This window comes from Liolophura sinensis, chromosome 1 (assembly GCF_032854445.1).
Source record: "Liolophura sinensis isolate JHLJ2023 chromosome 1, CUHK_Ljap_v2, whole genome shotgun sequence".
In the NCBI taxonomy this organism is placed as follows: Eukaryota; Metazoa; Mollusca; class Polyplacophora; order Chitonida; family Chitonidae; genus Liolophura; species Liolophura sinensis.
The window spans coordinates 23048807-23061603 of NC_088295.1; the positions used below are offsets into that span (position 1 = coordinate 23048807).

Sequence of the window (12797 nt, forward strand, 5' to 3'; positions counted from 1 at the left end):
AAACACCATACATTTTGACTTAATAGCAAAGCCAGTATATTGTGGGAGCCGAAAAACCAGAGCACTGAGAGAAAACCCATTGACATTTGACTGATGGCAAACTTTTTCAGGTCTGACAAATGTCATATTGGTAATTTAATGAAAGAACAATAGTCTCTATTGAACTTCATGTAAGACTGCAAGACTGCTACCATGGACAACTTATCACCACCAAGACTGCTACCATGGACAACTTATCACCACCAAGACTACCATGGACAACTTATCACCACCAAGACTACCATGCACCACTTATCACCACCAAGACTACCATGGACCACTTATCACCAAAAAGACTACCATGGACCACTTATCACTACCAAGACTACCATGGACCACTTATCACCACCAAGACTACCATGCACCACTTATCACCACCAAGACTACCATGCACCACTTATCACCACCAAGACTACCATGGACCACTTATCACTACCAAGACTACCATGGACCACTTATCACCAAAAAGACTACCATGCACCACTTATCACCACCAAGACTACCATGGACCACTTATCACCACCAAGACTACCATGGACAACTTATCACCACCAAGACTACCATGGACCACTTATCACCACCAAGACTACCATGGACCACTTATCACCACCAAGACTACCATGGACCACTTATCACTACCAAGACTACCATGCACCACTTATCACCACCAAGACTACCATGCACCACTTATCACCACCAAGACTACCATGCACCACTTATCACCACCACGACTACCATGGACCACTTATCACCACCAAGACTACCATGGACCACTTATCACCACCAAGACTACCATGGACCACTTATCACCACCAAGACTACCATGGACCACTTATCACCACCAAGACTACCATGGACCACTTATCACCACCAAGACTACCATGGACCACTTATCACCACCAAGACTACCATGGACCACTTATCACCACCAAGACTACCATGGACCACTTATCACCACCAAGGCTTCAAGATCAATGGTAGGAGGGTTATCTTGAAAACTGTCTGTGTACGAATGATATTCATTTCTTGTGTGGCCTAGTGACTGGAAGGCACGTGTCTTATTCACTCAGCCACGCAGTGGTGATCAGCACTGATGCAATACAACAACAAATGTTCATTCTGTGAAAAATTGCTCCACATTTTCCTACGAAATCAATACTGTGAAGTATCTGACTGCCCTTAATACACATTCTATGAACCTCACATTATATAATGATCAATAGTAATCTATTCAATCTATGCATTCCTTCATTTCAAAGAGTTCTTCTCAATAGCCATTCATTTTGTTACTATGCAGATGACTTTCAACTACAACATGAATGATGACTGCCTTACACGTGCTAATGGCCAGCTTTAGCAAGCAGAAAGCATCCTTCCATCAGAAATCTGCTTCACAAGACTCAGTATTTATTTCTTCCTCTTCAGAATATCAATACCTATGACTACACTGTTTATGAAAATGCAACACCAACGTAATTGCACATGATGTTTTAGTAAAAACTGTATTATTTTAATAGCACACCTTTCATACAGTAATTTGCATATTTTGTACACTCTATTAAAACACAGGTAAACCACTCTTTTTATCAATCCAATTGCTGTGTTTCAAAAAAAACAGAATGTAGTATTCAAATACCTGAAATATACTTTTTACCTTGTACATCATTTATTTCTCATGAATTATTATGCTATTCTATCTCCATTTTCTACTTCGACATTTATTTTTCAGATTGATACATTGTTGTTTTTTCCACAGCTGGATAACTTCCAAACACTTTCCAACCACTGCCAAAAAACAAGCAGTCTGTACTCACAGGGCAACATTTCTGATAATCCTGGATGAATCAAAGAACTTGATGCAGCCTGAAGGTTTAAGTGATATTGTCAAGTTTTACAAGGCATTGTGGCTCTTTTATAAGAAGCTGACTCTATCCAATCCTGACAGTTCTTCTGCTGTAACTTGTGTACATGCAGCTAAAGACTCGTCCTTCCTCTGGTCAAACTGTGCAGGGTGTCTGCGAGGAGATGTCAAGACGGCAGTGAGGCAAAATCAATGGTTCTCAACTGTCTGGCACACATCAAAGCTCAGGGATCAGGCCGCAGACTTGGCATACATGGAGCCTGCATACCCAGGGTAGGGCAGCTCTAAACCCTCTTTAGCCTCAAAGAATGTGTATGACAGCATAATTGTTTCAATTTGAGCACACTTTGGATCCTCGGCAAACTCGGGGTCTATGAAGAAGAACACAGGCATGTCAACCTGAAAAAAAAAAAAATGACATTTAGCATATCTTTTTTTCTTCTTCTAAGAACAAAGAGCAACAATGGGGTCAGTCTGACTCTGCAAATCTCATCAGCTAAAATCCAATTATTAATTCTGAGTATTTCTTGCAGCCTTCTTGTGATGCCTCAACTGATGAGTTAATGTTTTGTCATTGATAGTATGTATGTTCATGTACTTCACAGATGACAGAAGTTCTTCTACTTAATATTTGAGATCAAGTCTTTAAGAAATCCCACTCATGACCTGACACAAACCATGAAGTAAATGTGAAGAAGATGCCTTATGTATCAATCCTCACACTATTCCTTTCATTGCAGCTCTAGCTTTCTGTGAAATGACTGAAGATGTTGTAATTGGTACGAAGATTAAATTGCAATCCAAAGTGGTATGTTTCTCAATGTGGTCGAGCCAAAAGTTCCGCCCCAATTTCCTCAGAGTAAATGTACAGATCAGCACGGTAATTAAACTAGGCATAACATTACATCTGCTTTCTAAGACACACCCCTTGGAGTGACAGCTAATACTCTTCTGCAAGGTATCCGACACCTGGGAGGTAAGAAAGGTTGATTGTGTCTGGTAGTAAGGAGCTCCAGCTAAGAGGGGACTATTCTGAGACGTTTTTACATTCTTACTGCACACCTAACAGGCTCAGGGGATAGTGTATCTGTAACAACATTGTGAGGTGTCTATAAAAACATACTAGATACCTGCTCCCAAACAAAATTGAACAGGTGGAAATGACCAGAGTGTCAGACAACAGAGGTGGTCTACTGTTAGGTTCAGCAGCAGTGTCTAAGTTAGGAGCTGGTTATATCGGTAATGTGCTTTGTACACGTACACCTTCATTGCACAACCACACATGTGGCCATATCCAAATATGCAAAGCACGCTTTCTTCCCACCATAATGCTGGCCATCATCATATAAGTGAAATATTCTTCAGTACAGCGTAAAACATCAATCAAATAATTAAATAAATACATGTAAGCAAAGCAGCCCATTTATAGATACATGATGACTTTATACCATAAAAGTTTGAACACCAAGCGACTCCCATGTTATTTCCAGCGTTCATTTTACACAATCACTACTAAATAGGAAACGAGTATCAACTGGACTTCAGTACAAATCTTTGCATGCATGAACTGAGCTATGGCTGTATGCTTAGCTTGTCTCAGAGAACATACATGTATACTGCAGATTCAACAATGTTGGAATAAAACTTTTTTTTGTTTTGTAGTTAAAGCTGACATAGGGAGCAAGTACATATATCTGTAGTCTTCCTATAAACTTTCAGGACAAAATGCCATATGATTCAGGAATGATGACCTTTTCCTATCATGGTGGGAATAGGATAATAATGGGACATAGCTATCCCCAAAGTCCTGGCAATATAATAGCTGCAGTAGTGTTGGATAGCTGCACAGGCAAGTGGCCTAAGGAATCTAGCCAGGCATATTGGTGTGGAGATGGTACAAACCATTAGGCAATCATTGATCTTATGTCAGTATGTGTCTGCTATCAGGGGAATGTGGGAGGATTGCCAGCCCATCAAGGCTAAGGGTCAGAATACCATTTCGCTGCTCAAAACAGCATCTCTTTTATCAAGCCATCTGGCTTCACTTTGAGGGATAATGCGTGAAAGAATTAGCTCATACACAACTGCATCAATGCAAAAACAGGATGCTAGCCTGTGTCTTAACATGTTCAACCACTGGCGGACTAGCGAAAATCATATCAATGTATAAGAGTTCATTTCATACATGTATGGAGCAGACCCTCGGCATTGAGGAAGACACTATAACCTACATATGTGTACTTGTATACCTCATGATCTATAAACCACCATTAAATACTCCAGGGTAATTCTAACCTCTAAATGGTTCCATCAACTACTAAATGTGAAACAGCTGATAATTAACAATAGCTTTCTATAGGACAATAAATACTGACCTTGAATCAGACATAAACATACAAATAGACATATCTCAGGTCTCTCAACACTTTCCTGTTTTGCTAAAACAAAATGCCTAACCACTACATTCAACTGTTTGTTATCATGGAAATTGATCTAAAATGCATTTATTCCCTACATTATCTTCTGATAATAATTAAAACATGGCTTTAATAATAAATTACTGTGAAATTTTGACACAGACAGATTCAAAAGTAAGGAGGCTTGTTTCCTGTTAAGTTGAATGGAAATAAACCTTTGTTGTCAGGGGCTAACATTGAAAAACCTTTGTTGTCAGGGGCTAACATGGAAAAATCTTTGTTGTGAAACTACGATCTGCTTGTAGGCCGTTCATAAGTATACATGTGGACTTAAAGCTTATGCTGTGGAGCAAAGAGGATGACAATTGGGAGGTCTAAAGTCATTACATGATGTCCATGGATGCAACTTTTTTTTGATGCTAGACATATCAGCCAAGTATCTACATGTATTGTTCTGCTACATGTGTAAGTCTGACCACACCTTCTTCACAGATCTCCATAGTAACAACCAGTAGTGCACATGTACCTAACCATTACACGGCTGAAACACAGACTATTAGATCAATGATCATCACAGCTGTTGTGTATGTACATGTGCCCTTGTTGCTATCTATTAGCACACATGCTTGAATGAGCATTTAGAAACAGTTATCAAAAATGGCTATTTAAGTATCATATATGCAAGTGCTATACATGTTATAACACAGTGCAACACAAAGACAATGACATGTTTTTACCTTAGTCACCAAAGTTATATAAGCGATAAGTTTGTGGAGATCAATAATCAACATCTCAACGTTTTGTTTAATACAATCACTCTGAATTGGTTGAAACACCACTGGAAACCTGTTCCAGCATCTCAACTTCGATTATTGGTGCATTAAACAAGGTTGAAAAACATGTTATAATTATGTGTACATAGATCATGTACATGTAGATCATTCACCATCTTCACAGTAATTGTTCTGGTCAATTATCTACCTCATACATGTATGCCAGGAAATTACACAGTTTGTGACAGTCACATTTTTATCACATATTTCCAGGACAACGTTCAAAGTATTTTAAAGTAACTTGTCCCGTTTCATCCAGGATCACTGTTTTGCCAAGGTTAAAATCATTAATGACTGATATGTAAATGCTTTTTGTAAGAGAAACAAAAATCTGGCATAGTCATCATTAAAATGGATTGATTTTAATGGCATTTTGCTGACTTTTCTGTATTTACAATGTACATGGACCTGTACTTGAAGTATCAGGAGCCAATGGTTCCATATGTACCAGTTACATGCATGCAAACAGGTGACTTCATCCTACTCAAGTGTGAAATACATCTATCAGAGATCTTGTGTGTGAATTAGGACAAACAGCTCGAGCAGAGACAGGCTGTTAGCAGGAAAATTAACTTAGTTTGTACAGTAGAGTACAAGCAGCACAGACACAGAAATGTTGTAGCAACAAGTAGCATGTGGTGAATGTAGCAGCTCTTCTCCATGATGATGGGAGATTTGTCAGTGCCCAGCAGGCAGCTCCACTGTGCAGACGTTCTCACTGATATGACACACACACCTTACAGGCCAGGTGAGAAACTCTGACAACATGTTCAACATACAGCATGTTTAGAAGATTGGAGTTGATGTGATAATTACCACAACAGAGCCACACCACTGTACCTTAATAAACTTGCCATATCTTTTACCCTTACTTACCTACATGTTCATGTACATTAAATAAGTATATAAAGCTGTATACTTTTAATATCTTCATTATTTCAGATTAAATTTGTAATACATCAGAACATTCATGTCAGTAATTATTTGCTAGCATTTCCAGAACACATTTAGGCTTTTAAATCAGGCAGTCAAAATCAGGCCGTCAAAATCAGGCAGTCAAAATCCAATGACGTGTTTTAATGACCTTATGACCTTATTACATGAGATATTTCACTCATATTAACTGACAAAGTTGCTGACAGCCTGTGATGATAAGACGGCTTATAAACCCACCTGTATCATTACAACAACTTTCTTCTTTGTAGTCCGACAAATGTGATCCTGATAACTGTATACTGCATTTCATCAAAGGAATTTTATAGGGGTAAGGGAAATTGCTCACATTAAACCGTATATCTACCCATACGGATGTCACAAAGAAGGTGGTTATGCTTGAACCACGCCATTCACCTTTGGTAAGATCTTTATGCCACTTACACCACACAACCAAGACAGTGTTAACACTTGTGGCTGCTTAATAAGACAACCCAACTGAAGCCAAAAACAACAGGTACCAACTTATCCCTTAACAAATCTCTTAACCTGTCGCCCTTGCTGTTCAGACTAATTACGTCATATGTTTGTAAGCCTGTTTTTGCTCTGATAAATGAGTTTTGCCTCTGCAATTGCCTTTTTGCAAACAAGTAGTAATTACTAGTCTTACATCACACCTGACAAGACAGGTATATGAAGGTATGCATTCTAACATATGTAGTACAAAGGCAAAGCAAACAGATACTGTTCCTCAGGGAAGTATACCCTGAAGAGACCCATAAGTACACAGAGGCACAAGTCAATTAAAGACGTATATGTTACCTATAAAAATCTCACATAGAGAAATCCCTTGGCAAACATCGAAGGCTTGCAAACTTGTGATGTTTCATGTCAAGCATTCCACTACAGCTTTCACTTACATTCACTTACATTAAATACATACATGTATCCCTGGAGGAAAAAGTTTTGATACTTTTACTTTTTTTGTTCACCTAATATACAATAATAGACAAAATCCATTTTCAGTGAGTAATTTGAAGTATTAAAGAGACATCAACAGATGGCAGGCTCATCTGCCTCAGTAAAGTTAGCAGAACCCTGTAACACACTTTCTCACCCTACTTCTAACAATTATTCTGTGCAAAGTAATTATGATGTCAGTTAGTTTTATTCATTTTTATCATTGACATTAGATGACTACATCCAGTTAAGTTGAAATATAAGTTAAAAGTAGGTCAATGGTTGGCAAGGATTCACGGCCTGTATATTACACAAAACATAGCCAAAATACTACATTTTTCTTGCAACAAAAGGCAATAACAACTGATGTAGATTAATTTACTTCAAAATTCAGGTTGTGTTGAGCCATGGGAGGACTAAACTAAACAGAACACATACAAATGTATTAAGTATGGCTAAGTACTGTATCTGCCCTAACAATTCACCTAAAAGAGCATTTTTTGGAAGAAACACGTAATAAAACTTTACTTTTGGAGTTAAACTTGCATTTTCCAGTAGAATATGATCCTACCTTCCAAACAAACCTCAAACTACCTTTCTAAAGCCTATAAAACTTTCAGCATCTGGGAAAATGAGTTTTAGATCGAGTACACTATTCATTAACACAGGCTCTATACTGTTCTGCTACATCTATAGAGATAGCTAATCAAGTATAATCAAACAAAAGTCCATTTTAACTTTCATAAAACTAACATTTATTGTTGAGCTAAAAACTCATGTTACACGTATAATTAAAATTGCAGATATCTTTAGAGACAGACACATAAACACGCTGTCTGGTGAACAATACTTCTGACATACTCTTTTTCAGTTAATTTTTTACTTTGTATTACATGTCCTTTTAACCAAAACATATATCTCGCTCCCTTTGACAGTGCTAAAACTTGGTCACTTGGGTGATAACAATACCTATCAGGTACAGTTTTCTCAAGTGGCTGATATGGTTAATTGATTCCTGATTTACACAGCATACATGATGGGATCAGCCCCAATACCATATGGTACATCAAGCTCACAACATACTAATCCTCTTGACAGCACATCACAGCATTGATTCTTAATTAGCAGGTGAGGTACAGGTGTGTGGAGGAGAAAGTTTACAGGTAAGACTGGAATCACAACAGTCTGATCACCTGTGTACCTTACACCACCTATGTGTCTGACCACACAAGTGATTTGTCTTCATTAATCTGGATTATCACAACTACAACTTGGTCCACACCTGATAGCTTAATAAGCTGGTCTGGTGTACTGTACAAATGCTGTCTCCAGGTACAGATTATGAATTCCAAATGGCAAAAGATGGCAAAATTAGCTTCTTATTACTTACAATGGAGAACCTGACACAATATAGCAGAGCACAAATGGCATTTTATGAAGATTAGCACTAATTAAAATAAAAATCTGATCCATGAACTGTGCTGCCATATTATTAAAAATGCATGCTGTGAAAGTTTTGAAAAGCAAAATACACTAAAATGTGACAAAATGAAAGGAAATGGAGTGTAGTTGTTCTTCTGATATGTTCACTTACATACATATGTAAGTATATTTACAAATAACTCTGTACATGTACATTACACTCCACTTTAACTTCATTTTATGATGAAATATACAACAAAACACCCAGTCAAATCCAGACCCCGACACACTGAGCCACCTCGATCCAAGTTTTCCTGCCTAAAATAAGCACCGGTATAATTGAGTCAACCTCAGGCATTATCGATAAACATCTTTTATCTTCAGTAAAATTAATTACAGCTACTGGGAGAGAGTTTAGAATTAGCATAATTGATAAAATAATCTAAAAATTTCAATAGATTCACATGCTATAGAAATCTTTGACAGAAAATTGCCCCATCGCATGCTATTAGTGCACACATGAATTGCTTAACGTGTAGCCACATGTGCTCAACAAAGGGTGCCTGTGTGAAGGGAGTTAAAATCAGCCTTGCACTGATCCACGTATATGATAAGGTGCATTTTAGTCATTTATCTAAATAAATATTTGAGTCATTTCTCCATGTACCCAGCATGTTTACTAATGTATTAACCAATAAATGCAGGCATACACATTCAGAGCAGTATGACATGATGGTATCATCACTGATTAGTTCATCAAAGGCAGAGAAGATGTCATTTCAGTCCTAGGGCAATATAAATACAAGCTTATTTTTGTGTTCTAATTTAGCTAATTAATGAAAATGCAGGTCTGCAAGTCTACACTGTAATCACTATAATATCCAAAATGTGCAAAACTGACACATACATACATATATCCACTTACAGGATATGAAGTGACAGAAAGCATAATGTACGATGAATATTCAGTACAACATTTTGCGACAAAATGAAAAGATTACTAACTGTTTTATATTAATGATAATGTACTTGTAGTTAATATATTGCATGATTTCATAACAGTTTTTATTAGTCTTAGACAAGCTCTGACTGAATTTCCACAATGGTACGTTCTTCCTCTACTGTTCATGAGGCCTGCTGACCATAATCGAATGATAGTACTTGTAGGTCTGATTGGGTGGTCTTGCATGAACTGTACATTGCATTTACTGGAGATCACTAAGACAGGAAGAAATCAGCCTTGAATGCATATAGATATGTGTCCGCAAAATGGCATGAACATTTATTCACTGCACAATCCATATTGCTTTTTATATACAGAAAAAATATAAATGAAGACATCGTGAGAAATCCCATTAATAATAAACCTAAAATGACATGTTGTCAAAAAAACTGGGTTCAATTGTTTGAGACCATGATTCATCTGGATAAACTAGGTGAAATCTTATATCCACCCATCCAAATAAACACAAATCAGTCGGAGTTTCATCATTTTCTCCTCTGTAATGGAAGCAGGGATGTTATCAGGCACAGTGTGTACAAGTATAGAGCCTCCTGTGAGTCACAAGTCAAATGTCTGACCCAACCAAATAGTACATCTTACTAACAGAGACATTTCCCTGCAGAAATAGACCACAGCACAGACATAACTGGTAGATTTAGAGTTTGTTGCCAAGGAAAAGTAAGATCAACTACATGTAGGTATAGACACATACATCTTCTCAGTAAGAGTTGTTTCATTGTTTATAAAGCTTATACATTTGACACTGGGTTATACAATGTATCACATTCAACATCAACGCCAGTTTCAGATTGTATTTCGTGTTATACACAAAATGCTGTCTAGATACATGCAAATAGCAAATCAAAAAACACACTAAAATCAAAGCTGAACCCTATAAAAATAATTTTCTTTAATGCTAAAAAAAAACTTCCATAATATTTGCTGCTTTCTACCCTTGATGTGCAATTTCCTCTACTTCTTACACTCATGTTTCATATTACAGCCATAATGCCCATGTCAGACTGGACTTTACTATCATAAATTCAATTTAACATCAATTATATCTGATTTCTCTTATCACAGAATATCACTAAATGAAATACCACCGTGGCCATGACCACTGTCTACATTGCACATCTGTATATAAAATATGACTTGAAATTAGCTGTGGTCCTTTGATCTAAGCTAGCCCAGAGGAATTCTGGTCAACCCAGTAGAGTTAAACAAGTAATGGTTCGACTAATCTGTGATTTATCAATGTTTAATTCTGTTATCAGTGACCATAACTGCATTTATAAACAAATAATGATGAATGACCTGAAAACCGAGCTTCCCCTAGATGCTACACATTTACATGTAAATGAAAACAAATTGTAGAACTGCTTGGTCATGTTCTTTTGCTTAAGGGCAGCCTAATATCGAGAAGCACCAGAAAATCTGTACCTATTGGTAAGTCCTGCCTGAACTACTATCTGTGAAGCTCACACTAGTCTATGTTTACATGGAAAACTACTGTCTAAGTGAAGAGCGTTTTGCCATTACAGCAGATTTCCACTTTCAGAATATCAATGCCTATCCAAACTGACAGGAAATTATTCAAAAAGAGATAACACCTATGTCTATGGACAAAATTTATAAATCACCTTGGCTAGTATGCCTCTGTGCTAATAAATAAATTCAATACATTCTACTTATGTAAGAAACTATTTCATTATGCTATCCAATAACAAAATTATTACAATGCATTATACTAGACTTTCTGCATGTGTCTCCTAAGCCAGTGTTCATTGAGCTTGGTATCTAGCAAGTTCGGCATGAGTCACAACAGGGATAACACAGCCTGGTACAGCTCTCTCCCCACATTGTCACTGTTTATCACAAGCTGTTATCTCCAGAATGACAAGGTTTGAACACCAATCAAAGGCTCATACCCCCAGGGTGATATGAGAGTAGCCCAATGGGTAACCAATTACTGGGAGTCAGAAAAAAGAGAGTCAATGCTGTCTAAATGAGATACATGATTGAAACGACCCAAATGTCATGAGGAAACCTGAACAGATGGCTGACCCATAATATTATCCAGGCCGATACTGTACAGTAACAGTTCAATTATAATGATCACTTTCATCCAGCATTCAATCATTACATATATTATATTATATTATAATCATTATCAATATAAAAGCAGCTAGTAGTAATTCTGCTTTTTGTGTGATGGTATAGGTTTGTCCCACACAGTTCTGCATTCATTTATGATGGAAAATGCCGGTCTCAGTCTAGAAATTGTACATCAACAAATAAAAGAAGAATTGTTCTTGTTATTTTGTAATCTAGTTGATCAATAAAATATCCACAAATGGACAGAAACCAGAATCATAGTCCTAATGAAGCTCTGATGTTCACTAACTATATGACCAGGAAGTGAGCATTTCAGCAGGCCTACTTATTTCTCTTAACCCATTATTAGTTTCCTGGTGGATTGCAGGCGCCAGATGCATGCTCCAAGGTGCAGCTGGCCTTACTTGGTGTATTATATACAGCTAGAGTACATTTCATGAATTCTGCTGACAATCAGGCAACAATAAAATTTCAGTTCACTTCACAAAGGTTGGTGTTGTGTGTCTATATGTCACCGATCTCCATGCATGACTGAATTTAAAATCTGTGAATTCGCATCTGATACAAGGTTTTGTAAATGTACCATCAGTATACTCGATACATTATGCCTATCACTCAATAAATATTAATATTTCTTGTCTTGAAGTTCAGAGTGCCAAGTCAAGTCAGTTTGTAAAAAACCTTTACAAACATTCTCATTTGATGAAATTCACTTTTTATTTCTTGAGGTTAACCAATATCAATATATCTGCTCAACACTACTGATTTTAACTTGCCCTTATATCAACTAATGCAATTACACACAACAATAAAAACCTAACAACTTTCCCAAATACAAAAGGCTGATAACATTTTGTCACAAACTTAGTTACATGTATGTTATCAACATCTTGTTGAAATAAAATTTCCCTTATCCTATGTCTCTGAAATGTTTAGGAGGTCTTGGTGAAAATGTTCTATACACAACCTACAGAATGATTATACCTCTATGACTTGGCTGTTCTAGCTTATCAAACTGTGTCTGTTTTAGCTTATCAAACTGTGGCTGTTCTAGCTTATCAAACTGTGGCTGTTTTAGCTTATCAAACTGTGGCTGTTCTAGCTTATCAAACTGTGGCTATTCCAGTTTATCAAACTGTCTTCCAGCTCAAAACATTTTGATAGACCTACACCAAAGGTGTGATGGATGGGGTTAGCAAAACATTTGGTCC

The 12797-nt window shown here is 37.1% G+C and overlaps 1 protein-coding gene across 2 annotated transcripts in view; it reads right to left on the bottom strand.

Annotated features, from left to right (window-relative positions):
• Nucleotides 1-1021: 1021 nt before the first annotated feature.
• The window catches only part of LOC135481877 (cytochrome c oxidase assembly protein COX11, mitochondrial-like), a 38428-nt gene continuing 26652 nt past the window's right edge, over nucleotides 1022-12797 (bottom strand). For both annotated transcript variants that reach the window (XM_064761634.1, XM_064761633.1), the window contains exon 6: nucleotides 1022-2299. In XM_064761634.1, the coding sequence (XP_064617704.1) occupies nucleotides 2132-2299 (168 nt within the window). In that variant the 3' untranslated portion in view covers nucleotides 1022-2131. The remainder of the gene's footprint in view (nucleotides 2300-12797) is intronic.